Source organism: Monocercomonoides exilis (assembly GCF_001643675.1).
Source record: "Monocercomonoides exilis strain PA203 chromosome Unknown scaffold1-2713096, whole genome shotgun sequence".
NCBI lineage: Eukaryota > Preaxostyla > Oxymonadida > Polymastigidae > Monocercomonoides > Monocercomonoides exilis.
Genome location: NW_027150546.1, coordinates 1,062,736 through 1,075,783, shown reverse-complemented (window position 1 = coordinate 1,075,783; position 13,048 = coordinate 1,062,736). Strand labels below are relative to the sequence as shown.

The 13,048-nt window shown below is 47.5% G+C and overlaps 2 protein-coding genes across 2 annotated transcripts; both read right to left on the bottom strand.

The window, feature by feature from the left end:
- Positions 1-4: 4 nt before the first annotated feature.
- MONOS_1915fu3836 (putative adenylate/nucleoside-diphosphate kinase) lies at positions 5-11,740 on the bottom strand (the record flags this gene model as incomplete). The annotated part of the gene is made up of 7 exons (XM_067871797.1): positions 5-287; positions 354-453; positions 525-3,842; positions 3,886-11,298; positions 11,367-11,566; positions 11,635-11,668; positions 11,720-11,740. The coding sequence occupies 7 exons, from the start codon at positions 11,738-11,740 to the stop codon at positions 115-117; spliced, it is 11,259 nt and encodes a 3,752-aa protein (XP_067736310.1). The 3' UTR covers positions 5-114.
- Positions 11,741-12,229: 489 nt separating this feature from the next.
- On the bottom strand, positions 12,230-13,011 carry MONOS_1916 (uncharacterized protein). Its single transcript, XM_067871798.1, has 2 exons — positions 12,690-13,011; positions 12,230-12,625 (listed from the first exon to the last, which is right to left on the bottom strand). Exons 1-2 carry the CDS (start codon positions 12,979-12,981, stop codon positions 12,288-12,290), a joined length of 630 nt encoding a protein of 209 aa, XP_067736309.1. The 5' UTR covers positions 12,982-13,011; the 3' UTR covers positions 12,230-12,287.
- Positions 13,012-13,048: the final 37 nt, after the last annotated feature.

Sequence of the window (13,048 nt, the reverse complement as noted above, 5' to 3'; positions counted from 1 at the left end):
TAAATAACACAATTAAAGAGAAAAATTTTGAATGAGATGAAATGATACAATAAAAGAGGAAGTGGATGAAAAAAATAGCATATGAAATATGAAGATGAAAGGAAAGGATTATTTTCATTCTTTGAATCTTTTCAGATCATCAACAGCCAATTTATCGAACATTTCTCCTCTTCCCTCACCTTGCCCGTGCTCAACAATTTGGTCCAATAACGTTGCATATTGTTCAAATTCTTTAAACTGCTTTTGTGCTTCTTCTTTTGCTGCACGAGAAGCATTTGGATTATTCGCTGAAATATGAATGGAAAAAAAAATATAATTATTAATCAAATATAAATTCTTTTTTAAAAACAAACCTTTGACGTGTAATGCACAGTACAGCAAAGCACTTTCAACTGGATTACGATAAGGAATAAGTGGTCGAAGTTCGCTGACTTTAATCAGTGCATCAATAATCTAAATAAAAAGTTACAAATAAATAAAAGAATTTTAAGTTAATAAATTAAAAAAATTAATTAGAATCAAACCGATTTCCCCAGTGTCTGTTCAAGATACCCATGTGGCGATAGATCCTCCAGCTTGATAGGCATGTCTGGTGGAGGCAGTCTCTTCGGCAGCTGTGTCTGTGAATACACCCAGGGCTTTCTGAGGAACTTCTGCATCTGCTCAGCCGACGCAAAGTAGAACAGCTGCCCGCCATACATCGCACCATATTCAGGCCGCCCTCTCACAAGCCCGTTCTCTTTGTCCTGCGAGTTGGCTTCTCCATTCTGACTGTTTTTAGCATAGCCATCACTTGAGCCAAGTGTCTTTTTGTTCTTCTCTGCTTCATAGAACTCATGCAAAGTAACGCAACAGAACCCACCACACGCCACTTTCGACGACACGTCCTTCAGCTTCTGCCCTGCTCTTAGCTCTGCCTGCTGCCAGCGGAAGGGAAGATTGCTTGGCAGCGTGGCCGTTATATATCTTTTTGGATCTGCCTCAAACGCCGCAACATTTCTCTTCGAAGCAAGTGAATACACTTTTCCCGACAAAAACAGCGCAAAACGAGAATTCACCGAGGCAGCATCAGCACAATTGAGCAGAACATTCCTATCAACCAGCTCGACTGGGCAGTACGACAGCAGCTGGCTGGTGCGTGTGGACACGAAGTCTGGCAGCAGAGGCACCCCTCTCACCCTCGCCGGCCTTCTCAGCGCGACACACGCAGCAAACGAGGCCATGCAGCGGCAGGAGCGCCGGGCAGTCGCAATGGCCTTTGTCAGCTGGCGCCACTTGCTGTGCTCTCTCCCTGCGACAAGGGGCGTGTCTTCCTCTTCTCTCGCCAGCTGCACCACGTTGATCTGCGCACTGCCGTCCCACCGCGCTGTGCGGAAGAAGTGCACAAGACCAGCGTGGTGGATGTTGTGTGTGTTGAATGACATCTCCAGCATCGCATCGTCCAAAAGAGGGAGAGACTCAATCTGCTCTTCACGTGGTTGCACAAGCTCTCGTTTTGCAGCCAGCTTGCCTCGCAGCTCATCTTCTGTTGGTTGTGCTTTGCCTCTGCCCATTCCTTTGTTATTTGCACTTCCAGCTGTCAAAGCAGGTTTTGGTCTGCTTCTTTTCTGTTGTTGTTGCAGTTGCTTCTGCTGCATCCGCATCTCTTCAAAGAGATTTCTTCTTTTCTGTTCTCTGTCTCTCTTCAGCCTCTTCTTGGCCTCCTCAAACGTCACATCCACAAACATCACACACTCCGGCAACAACCTCTTCCCTTCCATCAGCCTTGCCTGCGTGACAGTTGTGGGGAATCCATCGAGTATCCATCCATGATGAGCAAAGTGTGCCTTTGAGAGGTAGTGCTGCAGACAGTCCACCAGAAGCTCATCGTCCAGCGACTGGCCCATGGCAAGACACGCATTCACCCTCCGAGAGATGGATGTGGATGAGGACACACGGATGGAGCTGTTGACTGCAGCAGACACAGCGTCTGTGATGGTGACACGGGGTGTGTGCAGGGCAAGTGACAGTCCGCTCGCTATTGTTGTCTTGCCTGCCAATGGAGCACCCAACACAGCTATTCGAGGAGCTAACGTTGGGGATGTACCCAATGGAAGACGAGGCACAAACGGAGAAGACGAAGGGGAGAATGAAGAATTTGACAACTGTCCAGATGAAAGAGCGGTTGTGGTCTTTCTGATTAGCTCAGCGTCTGGCTGTGTGGATGAGGCAGAGGGAAGCATTGAAGGGAGAACAAATCGAGCAGGGTGAGAAAGGAACTCGGAGCGATGGCCGTGTGAACACAGCACAAACATCGTGTGCCCTACACACGCAAAGCATGGCAAGGATGAGGCTTCGAGAAGAGGATCGAATTTGTCTTTGGATGATTGTGAAGTGAATGAAGAAGAAGTAATTGGTGATTGCTGTGTAGATTGACCAGATAGAAGAGAAGAATAAACAGAAGAAGACGATGAAGCAGCCTGCTTAGATGAAGCAAACTGTGCTGGGTTGATAGATGTTGACTCTGGTGGATCGATAAACCCGCCGACTTTTGGAATGGAAGAGCGTCCGCAGAACTCCATTCCGAGGTGCTTGCAGATCTGTCCCAGTTTCCTCTTCTTCCTCTCAACAGTCAACTGTGCATCAGCTAATTCCTCCTCCTCTCCTTCTTCTTCTGGCAACGCCACAGACGACGGCAGAAGCGCACAGAACGGAAGAGAATCGGGCATCGTTAGGGCAGACGGGATGAGCGGAGCAGGAGGCGGCGCATCTGGATTCTCTGCTGCACACACAGGACACGCCCCGCTGAAGAGATGCGACAACTGCCGTGTTTGTGTCGCCAGGAAGTGCACAGCCATCGGCGGGGGAACAGAATACGCATGAAGCAGCAGGCTCTGCCTCGCCCCGTCTTTCGGATGCGATCCAGGAAGCGTCCAGAAGCGGGAGCGTGTCACAGGTGCATCTGCCTCCATTGCTTCAGAAGGGCTGAGGTGGGTGCGGAGGGCAGCTCTGATGTATCCCTCGACAACAGGCGCCATCCGCGAGGCAGGCACACTCCGCACAGGCACACGCCACTCGGCAAAGGCAGAAATGATGGTAGAGGCCACTTCTTCAGACCGTCGGTGCTTCTCAGACGCTTTCTCTTTGGCTTCTTCGATCATCTTCTGTACTTCTGCTTTCAAGTCAAACGGCTCTTCTTCTTCTTCTGCATCCTCTTCTGCATCTGCGTTCGCTTCGTTGTCTTCTTCCTCTTCTTCCTCTTCTTCTTCTTCGTCGCTTCTCTTCCTCCTTCTCTTCTTCTTTTTCATCATCTCCTTCATCTTCTCTTCCTTTGCTGCACGTTTCGCTGCTCTCTTCTGCAGCTGTGCCAGCTTCTTTAGATCTCTCATTCTTTTCATTTCGCTTGCTTTCTTTTTGATTGCTGCCACGTCAATCATCCTTTTCGTGCAGTCACTTTCACTCAGTGTCAACTGCAGCACCACTTCTGGGCACAGCCCATCCTTCAGCAGCACCTCGCAGTCTTCGGCGGTTGTTGGGTAGCCATCCAGCACAAACCCTTTCAGCGCCTTCAGACGAGAGATGAGGAGCGGGAACACTGGAATATCTGCCTCTGCTTCCTCTCCTTCTTCCTCTGCTGTGCGTTCTTCGCCTTCTTCTCCTTCTTCCATGTCAAAGTTATTTTCGTCATTTTCATCTCTGCCTTCTTCTTCCTCTTCCTCAGCTCCTTCTTCCTCTGCATCTTTCTCCTTTTCCTCATCCTCCTCTTTCTCGTAGTCCACCTTCGGCTTCTTCTTCTTTCTGTCCTTTTCTGACAGACCCGCCTTCGAACCAGACGCCAATCTGGCTGCTTCTGCTGCCTCTTTCTTCCTCTCCTCTTCAACACGTTTGTATTCTTTCTTCGCCAACCTCGCCTCTTTCTTTCGCCAAATTCTCTGCTTTCATTCCAGCCGCCGCCAGCTCTGCTGCTCGTTTCTGCTGCATCTCCTCTTCTTTCTTCCACATCATCACCTCTTTCCTCCCAATCACCCGCACACCACACTGCTTCGCTATCATCTCCGCTGCTGTTGTCTTCCCTGCTCCGTGCGACCCAACCACCACGCATCTCAGAGGAGGCACACAACCTGGTCCCCCTTCGGCATAATAGAAAGGAGCATCCATAAATCGCGCCTGCTGCTCCGCCCCTGCAAACAAGTAGACGTGGCTGCGGTAGATGCAGCAGAACTGGCTGTCCCCCACCACCAGTGCATTCTCTTCCTTGAATGTGACTGGGCAGAAGTGCCGCGACCAGCCAAAGACGCGCTGTGTGGGCAGGACATCGTCGTAGCTTTCCATCCTTTCTGCTCTGGGGAACACAGGACACACAGATTGCAGCACTCTCCCGTGTGACAGATGCATTGGAAGAGTATATGGCACTTTCACAATGCGGGCGAAACAGTCCGGGGATTGGAAGTGGTTTGCCTTTGGATTTCGTTTTTGGAAGTGGTTCTGTTTTAGATCGGTGTTATCATTGTCAGCTTCATCACCATCTCCGTCTTCTCCTTCTCCTTCTCCTTCTCTTTCTTCGTTCTCCTCCTCATTTTCATCGTCTTCTGCAGCATTGGCATATTCTGCATCGTCCTTCGACAGCAGATGCAGCACTTTTGCACTCTCCTTTTTGAACAGCCCCATTCTCCCCACAATTGCTGGGTGCACACCCATCTCTTCGCTCCACTCATCTTCATCTCCTCTTTCTCCCTCAAAGCTTCCCCTTCTCCCCATCCCTTCCTTCCTCACTGCCTCCACCACTCGTGCTGCCCTCAGTGACAGCTGGATCTCCTGCACTGCCTCCGCCGGTGCTTCATCCGTATCACTTGCCCCAAGCACCACAACCACATCTGGCTGCACTCCACACCGCAGCAGCGCTGCTGCCTGCTCTTTCGTCGCGGGGAAGCCGTCGAGCACCCACCCACGATAGTCTCCCTTCGCAAAGGGCAGACTTGCAGCATACGGCATCGGCTCTATCTCTGCATCTGCGCTACTTTCTCCTTCGACTGTGGCATCGCTGTTGGATGTGTCTTTCTTCCCCTTTTGGTTGGAGCCTTTTCCTTTCTTTTCGTCTTTTGTGCTCTTCTTTCCGGCTGTTTTGGAGTCTTCTTTCTTTTTCCCTTTCTTGTCTCCATCATTTTTGCTTCCACTTGCTCCACTCTTCTCCTTCTCACTGCCTTTCTTCCCTTTCTTCCCCTTTTGCGAGGTAGCTGTCACTTCAGAAAGTAACGCAGCTGCTGTTGCCTTTGCCGCTTCTGCTGCTTTCGCTGCCAGTGCATATGGATCAGGCGGTGTATACAGTGCTGTTAGATGCATTTCTGTTTGCTTCTCTTTTTGTTCTTTTCCAGTTGATTTCTTCTTTTCCTCTTCCACACTTTTGTCTCCTTCTCCTTCTCCTTCTCCTTCTTCATCTGGTGTTGGATCAGCAGCACGACAGGACTCTGCAATATGCGCAGCCAATGTGTCTGCTGAAATAGATCCCCCGCTCACAATCTCCTTCGCCTCATCCAGTGCAATCTGCTTCGATGTGGTTGGAGGCAGGTCTTCCACATCAATCACACGCAGATTGAGTACTCGTGACAGAACATGCGCCACAGTCGATTTTCCTGACAAGGGTGGCCCAACAACAACAACACGAAGACCGCTCTTCTCAACAGGAGTTTTACTCAGTGGTATGCTCACTGGTGGCAGAGGAACTGCTTCTTTCTCTTTCTTTTTGTTGATTGATAAGCCATTTGAAAGATTAGCTGAACCATCTGCACCTTCAGCGCCGTCTGCTCCTTCATTCTCTCCTTCGTTCATCTCTCCTTCTCCACCGGCCATTCCTTCTTCTCTTTCATTCTCTGCTCCTTCCTCCTCCTCTTCCTCTTCTTCCTCATCATCATTTGCTTCCAACCCTGCAGAGCCATTCCCATCTGTTGCATTGATATCTTCATCCTCTTCTTCCTCATCTGCATTTCCATCCTTCCCTTTCTCCACCGGCTCATCTGGGCAGTCTTCTGGAAGCGGCGGGCCAACCCTCAAAAATCTGCGTGGATTGGCCACGAACAATCGCGCTCTTCTTCTCGACGACAAAAGGAAGATGTACCCACGATACCCCACTGCGTTCTGCAGGCTTCCCCTCACCAGCTTCGGATGCTCAATTCCTCCTCCTCTTTCTCCTCCTCCTCTCTTGTCGTGTCTGTGGAGCGCCCAATGGACTGGGCAGAAGTGTCTGTAGAATGGATGCACCTGCAGTCCCCCCAGGTGTGTGCGTGCCACTTCGCTCACAGAGTCCAGCACAGCACTTTCATCAAGAGAATTGTCTGTTGGTGGAATGTGATTCACGAACTCCACACTGACCAGCCGCTTCTCCCAGTCCGCTTTCTCCTCTTCTGTCTCCACCACATTCAGCTCAGCTTCTGTCCAGTGGCCATTCACTTGCATCTCCCCTTCCTCAGCCTCTCTTTCGCCTTCTTCTGATCTCCTTGTGAAATAACTCGCCATCTCATTCACTTCCTCCTTCGAGTCGTCTGTTGCTTCCCTCTTCATCTCCCTCTCCAACTGCCTCAGCTGCTTTTGCAGACGCCCAATTCTTCTTTCCAGCACAGCCGACGGTGCTGCCTGCTGCCTCCTCTCAGCCAATGCAATCATCAGCCTCAAATCTTCTCTTTGTTTCTCTTTCCTCTTCTTCTGCTCTGCCTGCTCCTTCTCAATTTCCTTGTCTGTCTTGAACACATCCACCATCTTGCTCCATCTCTCCTTCAGCTCGTTGAATGGAGTTGGCTCTCTTGGCGGGTTTTTATGGAGAAGACGCTGTCTTTTGACTGTCTTCATCACTGTGATGTATTCTTCCTCTGGCTCTTCATCCTCTCCTTTTCCTTCTTCTTCTCCCTCTTCAGCTTCGCCTTCCTCGTTTTCATTGCCTTCTTCCTCTGCTTCTCCTTCGTTCATTCTTCCTTCCTCTTCACCTTCTTCTCCATTTCCTTCTTCTTCCTCTCCTTCTCTGTTCAATGGCATCGGAGCATTCTCATCTTCCTCTCCTTTCTCATTTGCCTCATCTTGTTCAGCACCATTTTCACCCTCTTCTTCAGCCCTTTTCGCTTTCTCCTTCACAACCTTCTCCTTTACTTCTATCTCTTCCTCATAGTCTTCAATCACAAACGCATCCTCATACTCCTCCATCTCACTTTGATGCCTCCTTTCCCATTCTTCCATCTTCCTCTTCTTCTCCTTCAGCTCTTCCACTTCACTCACATCCACTCTGTTTCCTGTTGGATGTGGAGGAAGTGGTGCTCCAGTGTGAGGATTCGCCCATCTGTCTCTGGGAAGAGGGAACAGCAGCTGTGGAGGCATCAGTGGCACAGTTAAAGAGGAGAGGAGAGGGATGCGGTTGATGGGATCCAAAGGAGAAGGGCAGAGAGGTGGTTGAGAAAGAGAGTGGAGAGAGATGGAGGAAGTGAGGGGAGTGAAGGAAGAGGCAGCGGAGGGAGGGAGTGGATAGGCTGGGGGAAGAGGCAGAGAGTCCTGGACAGATGTGGCCAGTTGTGATAGAAGTTCAGAGGGAGAATGAGAAGAAGAGAGGCGGAGGAGATGCTTTGGACGAGGATTGACGAGAGGAGGAGGGAGGGGGTGCTTGGGTGGGAGCGGAGGAGCATCAAGAAGAGAAAGAGAAGAAGAAGAGGAAGAAGAGGAAGAAGATGATGATTGTGATGAAAATGAAGATGAATGTGAAGGAGTGAATGAGCAAGAGACAGAAGTGCCAGATGAAGTGGATGATGACTGGAATGTTGAATAAAGTGGCTGAGTGATTGCACGACTGGTAGAAGAAGGAGAAGAAGGAGATGATGGACGACGAATGGATTGGGAGGCAAGAAGTGAACGAGATGCAGAAGATGGAGAAGATAAACGAATTGGTGGCATTGAAGAAGATGATGATGACAATGAGGAAGAAGAAGATGATGTTGATGATTGAATCTGACCCACCATTTTCCTCTCTCCTTCTTTTTCCTTCCCTTTTTCTTTGATCTCTCCCTCTTTGCCCTTCTGAGGGAAATCCACAGCTACAACTGCAGCTGATCCAGAGACAGCTTCGTAGTTCATCACCTGTGCTGTGGTTGGAGTGCCATCTGTGGTTGGATCAGAAATACCCTTTCGAGGAGCATAGAAGGAGAGAAGAGGCTCGAGGGAAGAGAGATCGAAGGGGTCATGGAAGGATGATGATGAGGAGGAGGAGGATGAGGCAGATTCTGAATGTACTGAAGAAAGATGTCTTGATGAAGATAGAAGAGAAGACGAAGCTGAAGAAGAGGCAGAGGCAGAGGCAGAAGCAGAAGCAGAAGCAGAAGCAGAAGCAGAAGCAGAAGCAGAAGCAGAAGCAGAAGCAGAAGAAGCAGCAGAGTTTCCAATATGAGATGTCATCATTGCAGATGCTGTCCTTTTCGCCTTTGCCACCTCGTCTGCTCTTTCCAGTGGGAACAGCCATCGATCGCTCTCCACAAGCATCTCATGAACAGGCCAGTTGAACAGCTTCGGATCAGAAATGACAGAAGTATCAACACTTTCCTCTCCTTCTCCTTCTTCTTCCTCTTCTCCTTCTTCATTCCCTTTCTCTTCTTCGTTTTCTTCTTCTTCTCCATTCAGCTCGTCCTCTTCTGCTTCTTTTCCTTCTTCTTCTTCTTCTTCATTCTGCTCTTCACCTTCCTCCTCTTCTTCTCCTTCTTCTTCCTCTCCTTCCCCTTCTTCTCCTTCTCCCCTTCTCCTCCTCTTTCTCTTCTTCCCTTCTCCTCTCAAAGCAGCAACAACATCATCTCCAACAGCTGCCACTTCCTTCTCCTTCTTCTTCCACTTTCTTTCCCTCTCCTTCTTCCTCTTCTCAGCCATCTTCTCTTTCTTCCCCATCGACACTGCATCAATCCCCATCACTTTCATTGCTGCTTTGCTTTCCTTCTCTGTCTCCTCTTCGATTTCTCTGAATTCTCTCTTCACAATCATCAGAATCGAGTCCTTTCGCGTCTCTTCTTCTCTCTTCTTCATCTGCAGCGTCACCCAACACACTCTCCGATGCTCCCGCGCCTTCTGCCTCTTCTTCGCCTCTTCCACTTCCTTCGCTTTTTGCATTTGTTGCTCTTCTTTCTCTTTCTGTCGCTGCTTCCTCCGCTCTTCACGTATCTCGTTCTCTTTCTCATAGTCTCGTTCAAGCTCTTCTTCCTCGTCCTCTTCTTCTCCTTCTTCTTCCTCCTCCTCCTCCTCTTCTTCTTCTTCACCTTCCTCTTCCCTCATTCTCCTCTGTCTTTGTTTCTTTTCCTTTGGTGGACGTGGCTTGTAAATCGGTTCAATCTCTTCTTCTTCATCCTCCTCTGCCTCGTCTGCCTCTTCCTCTCCAACAGATGCAATCAACGCTTCATCAGCTTCCATCTGCTGCAGCTCCTCCTCACTAAACAGCTCCTCATCATTCGCTTCAATTGCCTCTTCTTCTCCTCCTTCTCCTTCCTCCTCCCCCTCTGCCACCATCGTCTCCTCGTCCAGCACCAGCCCCAGCACCATCCTTCTTGCCTCTCTTGTGAATGCCCTGAGTGCTGTGCAGTCTTCCCCGTCCTTCCCAATCGCATGCCTCACCTCCCGCTGCATCAGCCCCGTGCACCCAACTCCTCTCCCGGCTCTTTCTTCTCCTCCGAGCGATGCCTCTCCCCTTCCATCCACCACAACGCGATCATGGCAGCTGCAGATAGGCACCAAATGCACCGCTGCCAGCTGCTGTGCGTCTTCTTCACTCAGAGAATCTAAGATCTGCCTCTTTTCTCTAATCTTCTCTTCTCTCTCTGCAGCAGTCAGCTGCTCTTCGCCTTCGCCTCCTTCTTCTTCTCCTTCTTCTCCTGCGCCCAACAACCCCAAATCATCTTCCTCTTCCTTCAGCAAGTCTTCCTCTTCTTCTTCATCTCCACCTTCCTTCCCTTCCTCTTCTCCATCTTCCAAAACAGATGCCTCTCCAAACGCTCTGCCAACACCTCCGCCGTAATGTGGATGTGGCACAATCCGATACAACCCTTTCATCATCTTCTTTTCCTTCTCCTTTATTGCACGCAGCCTCATCCTCTGCGCTCTTTCATCATCTTCTCCATTTTCTCCTTCTTCTCCTTCCTCTTCGTTCAGATCATACAAATACGAAAGAGGATCTTCAGCTGCTTTTCTTCTTCTTTTTGTGGCTTCATCTTCAACTTCTTCTCCTTCCTCGCCTTCTTCTCTTCCTTCACCTTCTTCTTTCCCTTCTTCCTCTCCTTCCTTCGGTGGCAAATGAGCCATCAGAAATTCCTTCGCTCTTCGCAGTCGTTCTGATGCCTCGTCTCTCTCCTGCATTGTCTCTTCAGCTTCTTTCCCTTCTTCGCTTCCTCTGCCCACTCGTCCAATCATCCTCCAGCTGTCCTCTCTTCCTTCGTCTCCTGGCATCTTCCCATACATCATGCCATCAAATCCACTTGCAGTGATTGCCGATGGGCCAGCACCAAATCTCCTTCTCTTCTCTCTTTTGCCCATCATTTTGGCAACCACATCGTCTTCGATGCAGATCGAGTGTGTTCGGAGCGTCACTGGGTTGATCCACAGCTTCTGCCTCCTCTCGTTCTGCGTCTCTTTCGACACCTCCAACACAATAAACACATCTGGTGGAAGAACTTCTGCTCTCAGCGCATCCTGCCGCTCGCAGTACTTCTCCACTGCCTCCCTCTCTTCTCGCCTCTCTTCCGCCTCGCGCGCATACTGCTCTGCCTCCAATCGCACTTTCTGCTCAGCGACTGTTTCGAATGGACGGATAGCACTGGAAGGATATGGTGGGATATGACTTGGGGTTGAGCTTCGAACTTCTGGAGCAGAAGGTGAGGAGGATGAAGTGGTACCTGCGAGAGGGGGAAGACGTGCTTGACTGGAGCCATCATTGTGTGGTGTAGATGGTCGCTGACTATACGGAGATCCAAGACGCATTGGTGGTGTTAATGGCCTTGATGGAGAAGAAGGTCGTCTTGCACTTGAAGATGCAGAAGAAGAACGTGATGGTGAAAGTGGTCTAAGCTGAGAAGGAGATGAAGTGCGTTGTTGAGATGACAATTGATGTGAAGTTGTTCTAGACCCTTTGTTTGGAGACTGAACTTGTGCTGAATCAAATTTCTGGCTGAAAAGAAACTTTGATTGTTCAATTGTTGTTGGAAGTCCATCAAGGACATATCCTCGAAATGCGACTTCTTCCAGCTTTAGCATTGCATGAACTGCTTCTAAAACAAGAGCATCATCAATCGCTTGCCCTGAACTTAAAACAGATGAAATCTATAAAAAAATTTCCATCATTTCAAAAAATAAGCTTTGAATTTAGAAAAAAATGAAAGTCAGTAAACTTTTCTTCCAATTTCATTTTTTCTTCGAATACACGAACGTACAGCGGTTTCAGGTGAAATGAATACACTACCGAAAGAGCGTGCAATTAACTTTGCAAGAGTGGTTTTCCCAGACAGAGATGGACCAACAACCGCAAAACTAAGAGGTTTCGTTTGAGAATCAACGAGTTGTTGTCCCTCAAAAGTCAAATCAAAACTTGCTACAATATTAGAAGTGGAAAAATTTAAACATTAATAAAATATATTAAAATTGAAATAAATTTCAAACAGGGATCGTCCAGTAAAGGACGAATGGCCGTTGGCTAGTTATTAAAAAGCAGTGTGAATTTAGCAGTAATAAAAGCTGTACAAACCTTGACCAGGGAGTTAATCATCAAACGTTTTTTCTGCCATACTTTATATTTTTCATCTTTCATTCCCATAGTAATTTAATTAAGAAATGCAATCTGCACAACCAGCTCAACCAGCAGAGAAAAAATCAGTACCATATATTTGCGGAGGTTTATTAATGCAGCATTGATTTGATTATTATTTTTTTGTTAATGTTGCTTGATTCGCATTCAAGATTGCGGTGTGGAAACATATGTTCCTTTAGGTCAGCCTGTGTCTTGCAAAGAGTGCGGCCACAAAATTATGTACAAAAAGCGAACTTCAAGAGGTTTAATCAAATATTTCAGATTGGGAATAAACATTTTGTTTTCTTTCTTTTTCTTCGTATAATTTTAATGTAATTTAGTCATTCAACATCTTGCTCGTTGAGTGCACTGAAAATGTGACTTCGATTTATGCAAATTTCAAAGCACACAAATTATTTGTTATTTATTATTTTGTTGCGATCACGCATTATTGAAAAAAAGCAATTCAAGCATTTCGAAAATATTTATATTTCTTTATGAACTTTAAAATAAAATAAAACATTTCTTAAGATTTTAGTATTTCGTTTTGTATTATGTGTTCAACATTTAACGCAAGTTTATTTGATTTGCCTTCGTCATCTTCTTCATTAAACTCCTTTTCAAGATCCTCTAAATTTTCTTCTTCTTCATTATCATCACCCGCCACTCCCGCGTCAACGTCTACTGGATCTATTTCTTCTGAAAGAATTTCAGGTATAGATGAATTTTCTATTGCTTCTTCGATTGGTTCCTGCTGTTCGACAGTTGGTTGCTCTTGATCGTTTGCAGCATTATTGAATGAAGGGATGGTTGGTGAAAGAGGAGGTGACGTTGGGTTTGGCTTTCTTTTTGATTCAACGATTTCTTTATTATGTAGTAAGCAACAAAACGGAAAAAATTGTGAAAACGAAAATCAAAAAAGATAAACCTTGAATAAATGGTTGTAATTCATCGAGCAGATGTGTCATTCCCATCTCTCCTATCGCCTCCACAATATCTGTGTAGCCCATAGTGCTTCTTCCTTTTTTAGCAGTGATTTCTTGTGCAGTTGCTGTCAGATAATGAATAAATGTTGTTGCAGCTTTATTCAAAAGCATAACTGCTGGTCCCGCCATTCTAACGTTTGGATCTTCTGAGCACGCTGTTTCTCTAGCAACCCTTATAACCGTCGAATTTGTAAGCATTTCAAACTTTCCTGTGTCCGTATTTTCATCGCTCATTTTTTTAGTTTCTTTTTGTTCATATTCTATACTGGGAAGGATCATATAAATTTCTTAATAATATCAA